The sequence below is a fragment of the Ctenopharyngodon idella genome, chromosome 1, assembly GCF_019924925.1.
Source record: "Ctenopharyngodon idella isolate HZGC_01 chromosome 1, HZGC01, whole genome shotgun sequence".
In the NCBI taxonomy this organism is placed as follows: Eukaryota; Metazoa; Chordata; class Actinopteri; order Cypriniformes; family Xenocyprididae; genus Ctenopharyngodon; species Ctenopharyngodon idella.
Window position 1 is genome coordinate 37,486,373 of NC_067220.1, and position 14,548 is coordinate 37,500,920.

At 37.3% G+C, this 14,548-nt stretch overlaps 1 protein-coding gene across 2 annotated transcripts; it reads left to right on the forward strand.

Moving 5' to 3' along the window:
• The first annotated feature begins 2,285 nt into the window (after positions 1-2,285).
• On the forward strand, positions 2,286-13,355 carry rcbtb1 (regulator of chromosome condensation (RCC1) and BTB (POZ) domain containing protein 1). Of its 2 annotated transcripts, none has more exons than XM_051901987.1 (12): positions 2,286-2,434; positions 3,625-3,837; positions 3,989-4,139; positions 4,813-4,979; positions 6,707-6,865; positions 7,025-7,132; positions 7,777-7,919; positions 9,817-10,007; positions 10,194-10,320; positions 10,409-10,560; positions 11,676-11,806; positions 12,013-13,355. In XM_051901987.1, exons 2-12 carry the CDS (start codon positions 3,712-3,714, stop codon positions 12,151-12,153), a joined length of 1,596 nt encoding a protein of 531 aa, XP_051757947.1. In that variant the 5' UTR covers positions 2,286-2,434; positions 3,625-3,711; the 3' UTR covers positions 12,154-13,355. The 2 variants fall into 2 exon arrangements, with proteins under 2 accessions (XP_051757947.1, XP_051757937.1); XM_051901977.1 differs by having other exon boundaries at positions 2,317-2,484.
• Positions 13,356-14,548: the final 1,193 nt, after the last annotated feature.

Consider the following 14,548-nt stretch of genomic DNA (forward strand, 5'->3'; position numbering starts at 1 on the left):
CCCCTGCTGAAAAAAACAGCATATGCTGGTTAAGGTAGGTTTTGGAGCTGGTATGCTGGTTTGAGCTGGTTTATGCTGGTCCAGGACCAGCATTGGACCAGCATAAACCAGCTCAAACTAGCATACCAGCTCCAAAACCTACCTTAACCAGCATATGCTGTTTTCTTCAGCAGCTCGGGATGATTTTAAATTCCAGACAAATTCAGAGACAGGAGAAGAGATATTCTGATGATTTAGGATGAAAACTTTAACCTGTTAACTATCACTGGCCCACCGGTGGGCCCACAGCCATTACATATTTAAAACACCCTGCTGAAAAAAACAGCATATGCTGGTTAAGGTAGGTTTTGGAGCTGGTTTGAGCTGGTTTATGCTGGTCCTAAGATGGTCCAGGACCAGCATGGACCAGCATAGGACCAGTTCAGGACCAGCTCAGGACCAGCATGAACCAGTTTAGGACCAGCATAGGACCAGCATAGACCAGCTCAAACCAGCATACCAGCTCCAAAACCTACCTTAACCAGCATATGCTTGTTTTTTCAGCAGGGATATCCTATACTAAACCTAAACTAATCTTGACAAACTATATATCATTTGAAAGCAAACTCTAGTTTTCATATTTGGTGACTGATTTTCAAAATAAATTACAAAGGAGCAGTAATTTATCAATTTGCGACAAGAATATTTTCATACTCATAAAGAATGTTCAGACCTTTATTTTGAAATAGCGATGAACATGAAAAATCATTAAAGATTGGTTGAAACATGTTTGTTTTCATGCCAAGAGTATAAAAGATAACATCCATTCAATTTTTTTGAGAAAAAAAGGTCTGAAAATGTTTTTAATAGAAAAAAAAAAATACATTTATGATTGTGGCGGCGATCTATAACCCACATACATGTTTTTTTATGTTTATTAGAGGCTGAATTCATATCTAATTCTAACAAACTTCCCATACTACTTCTATATAGGATGTCTACTTCATAAATTGTATGAAAATATATGGTTCAGATCACTCAAACCCTTATATGGTCAGTAATGGAGCTTGGTTGACATCTAGTGAAAAAGTTTAGTACTGCGCCCAAAAAAAATCTTACTGATAGCTCATTTTTTCAATAACAACCTGAAATTTGGAACAAAACTTCTTCAGATTTTTGGCTTTGATTTTCTTGCAGTTTTAAAGTAAAATTTGTTTTGTAAAATATATATTTTATATAAAATATTATATTTTTACATTTTACATTTTCATAAACTTGAACTTCTATAACTTTTTTTTTTCTGTTTTATATTTATTTATTATTCAGAATGCGCATTTGGAAGCGAAATATATTAATAAACATTTCAGCAGGTTGAAGATAATTAATGTTAATGCAGAGAATATGATTAATTGTTTAAAAAAACATTTGGCAGCCCTAAAACATAGTAATAATCTGCGTTTTCATAAGAAGCTCTCTGTATATAAGTTGACCGGAAACGCTCGAGCCGTAATAAGTAGAACGCGGAAGTAGTTGTGCAAGTAAGTCCATTGCGAGTATAGTATGTTTTGAACAAAATTACCATCTAATCACAATTCATTATCGATTAATTTGCCGTTAGTGAAGGCGGGATATTAGAGAGCGTGGAGGAGATCATGTCAAAGCCTGTGTGTACATTTAGGCCTATCAAGGATCTTCAAAAAGAGTTTTTCAAGTTATTATGCGCATTAAGTTTTGACAAAAAAGAACTCAAATGTGGTATTTCGCTGACTATGACCAAAGTCCCTTTAAGTGTTATTCTGTAGTCGTTGCTATGGCTGACACACACCAAAGCGCGCTCTCAGACAGCGCGCGATCCCGAATTCAGTTCTTTTTGCGCCTGACTGGTCTGCCCATCACGTGGTATATCTCACGTAAATACAGTCGGTTATGGCTAAAGTGAACGTAAAAGCTCGGTGAAAACCGGATCATGTGTCATTATATTAGATCCTAGCAAATACATGTCTCTGTCATTAAAGTTAAATAAACCTACAGTACCTGAAAAACGTAAATAACTATATATACATATATTTTGAATTTTCACATTACGATTTAAGATCTCTGTTAAATCTTTACAACCCAAGTCCCGCCCCCTGCTCCTCCCTCCTCTTACTTGTTATCATTATTATTATTAGTAGTATTAACATGTATGTGTCTTATTTTACAGCCCCAGTTTCCTCGCGTTCATTTTTTTAATCCTTACTCCATCAAGTCAGCCCACTTTATCTCCCGCCTACTCTTAGTAGCCAATCCGTGAAGTAGGATTGACTTTCAAGAAGCCTGTGATTGGACAGTTGAGCAGTTGTTCACGCAACCGTAGCAACAGTGATCAGGAAACAAGTACGTTTGTTTCCTCGCTGACGTGAACGCGCTTCCGTGGGCATTTTCCTGGCGCTGCAGCCTGAGAGCACTTCTAGAGGTACTGGACTGGATAACTCGCTAATTACATGGTCTCAAAGTCGTAATTAGGTAGGTTTTGCTGCGTTGACTTGATAAAAACCGTTTTTCTGTAGTCTGAATCCACCTCATGTCCTGACGGAACGATGCTGTAGCTGTCAGGCTAACCGAGCTTTGCTCGTACATACAGTAACGCGATCCTGCAAGAAGATACGTTTAAACCAACCCTGCTGATTTAGCGATTTCTTTCACATGAACATTACACACAGGCAGATAGTGCTGTCCGCTGATTGTTTTGTTGTAATGCATTTTGCAAAACGGGTTCATCAGCAGTTAAAGTGACCTACAATGAAAGCTATAGCTAACGTTAGTGAGTTTTGCAGCTGTTTCGTTATAAACAACTGTACCGAAGTGTGTCAGTGACAAAGCAACAGGAAAATAGGCTGTATCACCCATCAGTTCTGTACTGTTTCACACAAAAGCTTTTTTGTACTTCCTCAAATTGTGTAAGTGAGTGAACTGTGGTGTTATAGTGGTATAAGACCTGGACTACTGCAGTGGTCATCTGTCATCCTTGTGAAGGCAATTCATCTCGGGTTGATGACTTGCAAAAAGTGTCTGGAGAAAATATTTAATTGCAGTATATTTAACAAAAAAGAATCCTGGAGTGTAACATGCTATACCTCATCTGAAACTACTTTAAACTGTATACTTGTAGTATTCATTAAGATATTACATGTAATATTATTACTGTTAAAAATCCACGTTATGCCACAGAACTGTTTGTGCAACTAAAAAACTAAAAGTTGAATTAATTGTGAATTTTAATAAACACTTCCCTTTATATCAAGTCAACACACTTTTATTATATAGCGCCTTATACAACACAGATTGTTCCAAAGCAGTTATTGTCATTGTTGATTTAGTTAAGTTCAATAACTGTTAAGTTAATTATGAAATTAGCTTAATTCAGCTATAATCAGCTTTACAGAAGACAATAGTGTCATTATTCAGCTTGAGCCAGTGCAATGTTGATTCAGTAACAGTGCTGACGTTGCAAAATTCAGCAGTTATGAAACAGTCAATTCAAATATAAAGTAGCTCTGCTGAATACAGTAGTGTCATCATTCAGCTCGATTCAGTTCAAGTTTTGTTCTGATGCTATAGTGCCATTGCAGTTATATATCCCTGACATTTAACATATGTGTTCAGTTTCAAAGGCACGCACTGCAGCGGTGTATCTTCAGGTGTCTTCTCATCTCCAAAGCCTGTCCCCTGCACTTAAAAAGGAGTGTTGCCATGGTGGATGTGAGTAAGTGGCCTCTCTTCACCCTCTTGAGTGCACAGGAGCTCGCCTCCATACGACAGGCATGCATCTTTGGAGCATCTGCTAATGAGGCCATCTACATCACCCACAGTGACGAAGTAAGCTGATGAAGAAATTGATAGTATCTGTGTGGCTCTTGATGGTGTAAGCTTGCATGACCTGTTTCAGTAGTTTGTAGAAATGGAATAAAGGTTCACTAATAGCTTCTGTACCTTTTATATGAAAACTAATCTGATTGTCCTCACACAGGTATATGTGTTAGGTGTAAACTGCAGTAACTGTCTGGGCACTGGAGACAGTCAGAGCACCATTGTTCCTAAAAAGCTGGACTGTCTGAGTGGGAAGAAGCTGGTCAGTTTGAGCTATGGCAGTGGTCCTCATGTTCTGCTGGCCACAGAAGGTGAGTACAAGTTCAAATCAATGTCTAAATCTGATTAAATCACTTGCCTGTCTCCAAATTAGGGTTATCAAAATTACCTACTTTGGGACCAAGTCGGTACTGTTGAGTGGAATGTTAAACACCTCAGATTGGCCATTGTGTTCATGCACTCATCAGATATGTCTGTGATTGACTACAATGATCAACTCTTCAAAAACATGTTGTAAATAGACATCTTTAACACTCTTCACCAAGCGCTTGCACAGACACACAGGAGTGTTTGAAAGAAGGTGTCTATCAGCGCATCCCTAATATATCCGCTGATAGACACCTGCTTTCAAATGCTCCCGTGTGTATCTGTGTAAGTGCTCAGTGAAGAGCGTCAAAGATGCACAATGATCATTGTAGCCAATCACAGACATGTCTGTTGAGCGCGTGAACACAATGGCCAATCAGAGGTGTTTAACAATCGGCTCAACAGCGCTTAAAATGCTAGGGGGAAATGCTGGTATTGTCACATTTTTAAAATTTCAGTACCGACTTGGTCCTGAAGTCTGTACTTTTGACAACCCTACTCCAAATAAAGTTGTCAAGTAACATGGTTGCATTATAGTTCTATCTAAATAATTAACCACTGTAATGCGGATGTATTTTGTACTGTTGTCTTATTCAAAGTCCTTTCTTCTCCTTACAGAGGGGGAGTTGTATGCATGGGGGCATAATGGATACAGTCAGCTGGGCAATGGGACGACCAATCAAGGTGTGTCTCCCGTTCTGGTGTCTGCTAACCTGCAGAACAAGAGGGTGACTGAGGTGGCCTGCGGTTCTCACCACTCTTTGGCTCTGACCCATGAGGGTGAGGTGAGGCATGGGAATTGTTTTTGGGAACTGCATAAGTATGGAAGCCCATTTCTGCCACATAAGAAAAAAAGTGCTTTGGTAAGTCACAATGACATCAAAAGTCGAAATTGCGATACTAAGTGACAATTATGACATGAAAGATGATTTACCAAAGCATGATTTCACATAAGTCATAATTAGATAATTAAATAATGAGATCTCATATGAGATATGGAATAAATTATGAGATAAGTCATAATGCTGAGATGAAAAGTCAAAATTATTAGATAAAATGTCAAAAGTATAAAATAATGAGACAAGTCATTGCAATAACACATGCTATTATAACTATCAAAGTGACTGTCATTATATACATGCATGTATATGATCAAACAAAATGGAAAACCTACAATACCAACATAACAGAACCCCGTGTAAATCCTAAAATAACACAACTTTAAACACTAACTTATGTCTCCCTATGTTAATCTTGTGCAGATAACACTTAATTACAACATTTATTTACCTTATACAGTCTGACGCAAAACATGCTGGGAATTAGAAATCTGCTGCATCTCAGTCATATTAAGTTCAGCTTACTGCAATCTCATTTTGAGTTCACACAACTTTTTTCTAAGTACAATGAACTTTCATTATTATGAGTGAAACCAACTCATTTCATTTAATTAATTTCACTGTTCGGTTTTACATTGTAATTTCAACATGCCATAATTATGACTTATCTCATAAGATGATCTTAATTGCAACTTTTTATCTCATAATTATGAAATAGTATTTCATAATTTAAAATTATGTCATAATTAGTACTTTTTATGTCAAATAATGCTTCGGTAAATCATCCATTTTTTATATGTGTTGGAAATGGACTTCCATACATAAGAGATTGCAGATTTAACCTAATATCAGTTAGTCAGCCAACGTGACCCATCCATAGCACAAGATGAGTGTATGATGGTTGATTAATGAGGTTGACAAGTTTATCTACCATACTTTCTGGAAAATAAGTTGCACCTGACTGTAAGTTTCACTGGGTCATTTAGAATAACGTAAAATACCAGTAAATAAAATGTAACGTTTACAAACATTATAAACACTATACAGATGAAATGCCCAGATCAACCTATTGATGCACAGCCATGTCGATTAATTAGGGTTAAACTAGTGACTTGCTGCTAATCTAGTAGCATTGACTAGTCAAACAGTTTCAGAATATAGTAATATCTTAACTTTGCTCTCTGTCACGTGCTAATCCCATAATCCAAGCAAAATCCTTCCTGTTTAGTCTTCATAGAACAATTTCCTTTTTTATCAGTCTCTCACTCCAGCAGTGGGTTAAATATGTAGGTTACATATTAAAGGGCATTAGGTGGATTTAGGTTTGACAAAACCCTCTTCTCTCTCCCCATCTGTTTAGCAAGTATAGTTAGCCGCTTAGCCTCATTGTGCTCCCTGTAATAAGGAGCATGTGACCTTTTTCCCTAAGCTGTGAGGGCTTTTGTTCTCAATGGAACTACCAAGATCAGCTTTCGTGTAACACTGTGTGTTTGTCTGTAGTAATAATTCATATTCAGCTTATGTATAGCGAAAGAGTATTTAGTATAGCTCACTCAAAAACATTGGCAGCCATGTTCAGACGGCCAGTCAGGCTTTTTTATAAATAAATATTTGTAGCTTAATGTCCCTGTTAACTAACTTAACCATGGTTGGCTAATTATAAGTCGTCATAGGTGTTTGCGTGGGGCTACAACAACTGTGGTCAGGTGGGTTCAGGGTCCACTGCCAACCAGCCAACACCCCGTAAGGTGTCCAACTGCCTGCAGAACAAAGTGATGGTCAGTATAGCCTGTGGACAGACTTCGTCCATGGCTGTGGCGGATAATGGTGAGGTAAGGGATGAAATTAACCACTCATATCTTTTATTGTTTTTGTAAGGACCCAGCCTGATGCTTAAAACATTCAAACATTGACTATTTAGTATGCATGTGTGTCGTCTCAATGTAGCTGTGTCGCTGACTTGTTAGTAGTGAAATGTGTGTTTGTTTTAGGTTTATGGCTGGGGTTACAATGGTAATGGCCAGCTGGGGTTGGGAAACAATGGGAACCAGCTGACTCCATGTCGTCTGATTGCACTACAAGGCCTCTGTGTGCTGCAGGTATGGACCAGAAGATCTGCTATGTTCTTAGACAGATTGTTAGCTGTACATGTAACATACTAATATAAACTACTGTTGAGGTTAAGGTTTGGGTTTATTAAGATATTATTATTATTTATTTATTTATTTTTTAACAAAATTAATACTTTTATTGAGCAATGATGGATTAATTTGATCAAAAGTGACAGTGAAGACATTTATGATGTTACAAAAGATTTTTCTTTCAAATAATACTTTTCTTCAAACTTGGTATTCATTAAAAAATTTCTTGAACACCACAACAGTATATTAGAATGATTTCTGAAGGATCATGTGACACTGAAGACTGGAGTAATGATGCTGAAAATTCAGCTTTGACATCACAGGAATAAATTACATTTTAAAATATTTTCATATATTTTAATTTGTAATATTATTTCACAGTATTACAGTTTTTTTTTTTTTTTTTAAACTGTATTTTTGATCAAATAAATGCAGCCTTGGTGAGCATAAGTTCAAAAACATTCTGTCTGGATTTTTCTAAGAATTGGCAACATCAAAGCAAGCATTTTTGTTTTTTCACATTAAACCCATGTGACTACAGATTTTTAAAAATGTAAAAAATGTAAGTGGGTGGAAAATATGTGATTGTGTGTCTTTGACAGATTGCATCAGGTTACGCTCATTCTCTAGCGCTGACTGACGAGGGCCTGCTGTTTGCATGGGGGGCCAACACTTACGGCCAGCTGGGCACCGGCAACAAAAGCAACCAGCTCAGTCCTGTACAGGTCATGACTGAGAAAGAAAGGTAATGGGGTTTGGGAATAAATTACTTACCTACTCAATCACTCACTGTCTTCCAAAACAGTATTGTTATTGTTAAAGGGATAGTTCACCCAAAGATTAAAGTTCTGTCATCATTTACTCACCCTCAAGTTGTTCCAAAACAGTATGAATTTCTTTCTTCTGCTGAACACAAAAGAAGATATTTTGAAGAATATGGGTAACCAAACATTTCATGGGCCCTATTGACTTCCGTACTATGGGGAAAAAAATGAGTAAATGATGACAGAATTTAAATTTTTGGGTAAACTATCCCTTTAACTAAAACCATTAAAAAAAACTATTAAATTGTTTTTAGATGAAGAAAAAAACATTAAACAAAAATTAAGAAATTTTGCCTTGGCAGCTAACTGAAATAAAATTACTTTAAAGTCCTAAAATGACCAAAATTGAAACATTTAAATTGAAAAATCTAACTAATAAAAATGACAAAAGCACAACAAAATTGCTACAACTAAAACTAAAATAAACTAAATAACTATAAAAATAAAAGCTAATTAAAATTATTATTAAATACTATAATAGCATTTCTAAAGCATGTTCTAAAGCCCGGAACACACCAAGCCGACGCCAATGAACTAGTGGTGACGAAAGCAGACTGCGGGGTTGGCTCACGTCGGCAGCGTCTGGGTCCAAAGTTGCCCTGACACACCAAACCGCTGCTCGACACCCAACGACCAAGTAGCACGTCCGTTCTGCACCTGCGTAAGAAAAGAAATGCCTTTCCGTACCAGCAGGTGGCAGTAGCTGAACAGTTGTTCACTGACCGACGAGCTCAGACGCCGATTCAACATGTCGAATCGGCCGAAAACAAAGCCGACGAGGACCAACTTCGGCCAACGGTGCAGAACACACTGAGAAAACTTAGTCGGCTGACGAACAAAAACTGCCCGACGGCCGACCGTCGGCTTGGTGTGTTCCGGGCTTAAAACCCAATGAACTGCCTGTATTATGTAGTGTAAAATCCTCACCTATATAGATCCTCTGAATGATTTTGGAACAGCAACTCTCTTAATTTTTTCTCCTACACATCACACACATGCTCATATTTGATTTCTGAAGAGTTTGGCATTAGCATGCTGCTAACAATTTGATACTCTAGTCTTAAGCACAGTAATATACGTCACTCTAAATATTGGGTGAAATAGTCCATTTTTATCAGTACTTTTTGTACTTATCCACACTTTGTGCTTTAGCATTGACTGAAATATATTTATAATCGACATTTCTCTTGATTCTATCTGCCATTATCTTGAGAACTTTTTTCAGAATTTTCTTTTTTAGCAAAAAATCTGTCATTGCTGGTGACCAGCATAAATACCCATTGCTTGGAGCAGCCATTGTGCCAAAAGCACGCCTTAAAATGATGCCTTAATTCTGTCTAGGTTTGCGGCTGATGATAAGGAGCGTAGTTAATTGACATCACAGTAAAGAGCTCATGTTGGTGAAAGCTGCATTATGTTGACGTTTGCATTTAGTCAGTGCCATTGTTGGTCTGAATTGTTGCATCCCAGGGAGATTTCCTGTTAATCTGGCGGGAGCTTCCTGTAGGTCATCCTGTTTTGAGTGTAGTATGAGGAGTAGCTCTCTCATACCCTCCCCGTGGGGTCACTGCAGTTATCTCTGCTAATATCAGTTTGCAGAATATGCATAATAATCAAACTAACAACCCAGTAATCTTTAATGTTGGGAGAATAAGACTTGTATGAGAATCTGACTGATGTCTCCCTCCTCTTCCCTTGGTTCTTTCCCTTTTGTGCCCTCTCCTCCTGCATGTATCCTTCCTCATGTCCCTGCTCTCCTCCACCTTGGCCTCCTCCATTGCTTCCTGTTATTTTGACTCCGCCTCCTCCCTCCACCAGGATCGTGGAGATCGCCGCCTGTCACTCCACACACACCTCTGCGGCAAAGACCCAGAGCGGTCAGGTGTACATGTGGGGGCAGTGCCGCGGACAGCCCATCGTGCTGCCACACCTCACGCACTTCACCAGCACGGACGACGTCTTCGCCTGCTTCGCCACGCCCTCTGTCATGTGGCGGCTGCTTACCATGGGTGAGTTTGTGTTGCAATCCATCATTTTACTGATGTTTCGTTCACTTTGGCGGCGTTGTTGTTTGAATCTTAATGCATTTACATCATGTCATACTGATGTTATGAATGTGCGTTAACAGATAGATTCTGCAGAAAACAATCATTACAGTCACTGCTGTTACATAACTATGCTGTGTTTGTTATCAGAGCATGATGATTTCCTGACTGTGGCCCAGTCTCTTAAAAAAGAGTTTGACAATCCAGAGACCTCTGACCTCAAATTCAGCATCGACGGGAAGTACATCCACGTCCATAAAGCTGTTCTCAAAATCAGGTGAGGACCTCACTTCAGTTTCATGACTAATAATTGGTACAATCACTTTCTCTTCTTTAATCCTTTAATTTCTGACTCCTCATTTCAGGTGTGAGCACTTCAGATCAATGTTTCAGTCACACTGGAATGAGGATATGAAGGAGGTGATTGAGATCGACCAGTTCTCGTATCCAGTGTACCGCTCTTTCCTGGAGTTCCTCTACACTGACAGTGTAGATCTTCCTCCTGAGGATGCCATCGGTGGGTTCTGCTCTATTTTCAGACCGGGTTTTCAGAAAAATGCTCCAGCAAACTCATAGATGAGTAAAAGAAACCAACAACATCTCTTTTGGGGGGTTTTAACACCCCTTTAAATGGACCAAAACTAAACCAGGGAGAACGAACCCAGTACTCTTACTTGGCCTTACAGTGGACTCATCTCATTTTGGTCCATTTTTGTTGCCAAGTTGCAGTCCACTTTCCATTCACACTGTTGTTTTTTGGGAATACAGATCACTAAAATATTATATAAATTAAAATATTAATGATTCTTATAGTAGTAATAGTAATGGTGGTAATAATAATAATAATACATAATTAATTAGTTATTATTATTATTATTAGTAGTAGTAGTAGTAGTAGTAGTAAAATTATTATTTAATAATAATAACAATAATAAATAATTTAATAATAATAATAGCTACTAATTATGTACTATTATTAACTAATTATTATTGTTTTTGCAAATTATGATATTGTAAATGATGATAATCATAACCAATTATGTATTATTTATTATATAATTAGTTTATTATTAATAAATTGTTTTGCAAATACTTGTTATATTATTGTAAATAATAATAAATTATGTATTATAATTTACAATAATTATTTACAGTAACAATAACAATACATATTAATAATTTGTTATTATTAACAATAATATAACATAATAATATATTAAAGTCACCATGAAATCAAAATTGACCTTTTTTTTTTGACAGAATGTTGCAGTGTTTATTATGATTTATCTGTGCATATTGTTTTTTTTAACTCATATATCCTCATAATCTTTAATCAAAAACGTTAACATCTCCTCTTCCTCAACGACATCTGTTCTCAGTCCCGCCCTACATTTGTCTCATTCCTGAACCATTTCACATTGCTATATGTCAACTTTGCCATTTCATGTATTAGTAATCTAGTACTGTATGCTTCTGGATATTTTGTGTGCACTGTAACTTGTAACTAATTTCACAATTGTAAGTCAACCTTGCATTCACAATGCATGTTATAAAACAATGCAGAATTCAGAAAAGTCAAAGCATTTGTTGGACCCATTAAAAAAAATGAATGGATTTGGCTGTCTGTCACAGGGCTACTGGATCTGGCAACCTCATACTGTGAAAACAGGCTGAAGAAGTTGTGCCAGCATATCATAAAGAGAGGCATCACGGTGGAGAACGCCTTCTCTCTGCTGTCTGCTGCCATCAGATATGATGCTGAGGTAACACAAAACCGTCCTGGAGGCCTGGCTTAGCAAACACCTGGTTTACCAGACTATTAGCTCTTCTCGCTCTCATTTTGTTTGCTTGTTTTTTTTTGTTTTTTTTGTTTTTTTTTGCAATTAATCAAAATAATCGTAGATGGTAATATTGTTTTTGCTCGCATGTTCAGTCACTCATAATTACACATGCTTTCTTTCATGTGAAGGATCTAGAGGAGTTCTGTTTTAAATTCTGTGTGAACCACTTGACTGAGGTCACGCAGACCGCTGCGTTCTGGCAGATCGACGGCAACATGCTGAAGGAGTTTATCTGCAGAGCCAGCCACTGTGGAGCCTTCAAAAACTGAATCTGACGGCCACCAGACACACACACACACACACACACACACACACACACACACACACACACACACACACACACACACACACACACACACACACACACACTCACACTCTCTGTATTATTCAAGGAAGCCATCTGTTACTGCAGTCAGTCCTCTTCACAGCTAGCGGGCGCTGTTACAGCAGGCGGTCATGTACACAGCGCCGCCTGTTGAACGTGAGAGAAACTCTTTTCATAATGGTCAATGTCATGATGAAGGGTCAATGTCTGTGTTACCTCATTCTCATGTACAACCATTTTCATTTTAGGTTTTACACAACTTTTTGGAAAAGACATGTCGCCTGGTACTAGTAACAAAGTCTAGTGCTGCAGATGAGATGAGAATAGTGTTTGCATAATAAAGTCAGAGAAAGTTTGGGACAAAAAGATGCATAATTCAACTGTATTACTTAAACATGCACCACTGAAAAACAGACCTTGTACTTTTCTGCAGGTATTATTGAATAGAGGTCACTAATTACTTTGTTTTCTTGCTGTGATGCAGGGCATTACAGATTGCTCTTTTTTTTTTTTTTTTTAATTGTATTGTATTGGCTGGGATCTGTAAACGTGCATTATATTGGCTTACAGTCAGCAGACCTTATTAATGTGGCCCCTTATATTGCACACTCACTCATTTTTATATAAATGTTATTGACCAAAAGAAGTTTTGCTTGATTTGAGTCTTAAAACCTGGGTGTAGTTTGGTCTAACCTATCAGAGACTTCAGACCACTGTTTGCTCTTGAGTAGTTTAGAAGGTGTTGGTGCTGTGAATTACAGAAGCAGCATGTACAACAATGACTGTTGCACTTAATCAGTCTGATGTTTAAGATTTGCTCAAATATAAAGAGTATTATTCATAGTTGCACTAGTAGTTTCCTTTACAGCTGCTCATACTAGAGGATTTGTATCCATTTTTTTTTTTTATAGGTGTGAAACACTTATATGACATAATACTAATGCCTGTGGTAAGATTTTTTTTTTTTTTTTTTTTTTTACATATTAACCAACTGTATTTTTGTTTTTCACTTGTACATACTGTACAGTTTTTGCATTAGTTTTGTAAATTAATCTGTATAATCTGTTTTTGAGAAAATATCCAGTTTCTCTTGTAAGTTATAAAAACTGAACCTTTAAAGATAAATAAAGCTTTTCTTATAAGTTGCATTTGGTGTTTTAATTGGATGTTGTAAATGTATGCCAATATACCAGCATAATTTTTTTTTTAATTGTAGATGTATCTAAGACTGTAAAACTTGTAATATGAAAACAGGATGTTTTACTCACTAAACCAAAAATAAAATTTCATTAATTTTTAATTAGTGATTAATATATATGTTTTATATATTTTAATTTTATAATTATTATTTTAAAAAATTCGATCTAAATGCTGCTAATTATAGTTCCTGAAAGGCATCCTGTAATTGCATTTCTCATTAACTGAAACAAAATGTTAATTTCCAGAATAGATAAAGGTGCAGTGTGTAAATTTTAGCGGCATCTAGCGGTGAGGTTGCGAATTGCAATATAGAGAAGCTACGATGGCCAACACAGGACAAACATGTCGTCTGATTCAGCAGAGAGTAGCTAGTCAAGCAAACGCGCTCTGTAGAGCAGTTTGTCCATTTAGGGTTACTGTAGAAACATGCCGCTGTTGTGCCGAATTCCTACCCCCGCCAAATTATCACCCCCCTAGTATTAGTAGGTTTAGGTTAGGTGTAGGGGAGGGGTTAGGATTAGGGGTGGGGTTAGGATTGGGCAGTCAGACAGCGACTTCAAAGAGGGGGGTAATAATTTGGCAGGGAGTCGAAATTCGGCACAACGCCGGCGCAAAAAGGTGACAACATGTAAGGGGACCTGCGGTGTATGAGATAGAAATGGCTCATTCTAAGGTAATAAAAACATAACGGTTCATTAAATATAGTTATGTATGTTATATTTCATTTCTGCCAATAGACCCTCCTAAAATTTACACTGCACCTTTAAATTTTAAGTCTGTGTTAAGAGAAAGCTGTAACTAATACTCATTCTATGAAATGATTACATGTTCAGAAATGTAGATGCACACTTAATTAACAGGTTTGGCTAGTTCAGCGACACAATTAGCGGGTGTGTACAATCAATATGCAGTCATGCAATCTTCTTAGACAAATATTTTTAATAGAAAGATAGAGTGACTCAGTGTGCCACTGTTACGGGATGTCATCAGTCAAACAGATTAATGAGTCTGGTGTGGAAGAATTTGACTGGCCTGCCCAAATCTGAACCTCACTGAAGACTTTTGGGAGGAGCAAGGCTCCATCACATCACCCAACATCACTGCTGCTCTTGTGACTAAACTGGAGAAATTCAGTGCAT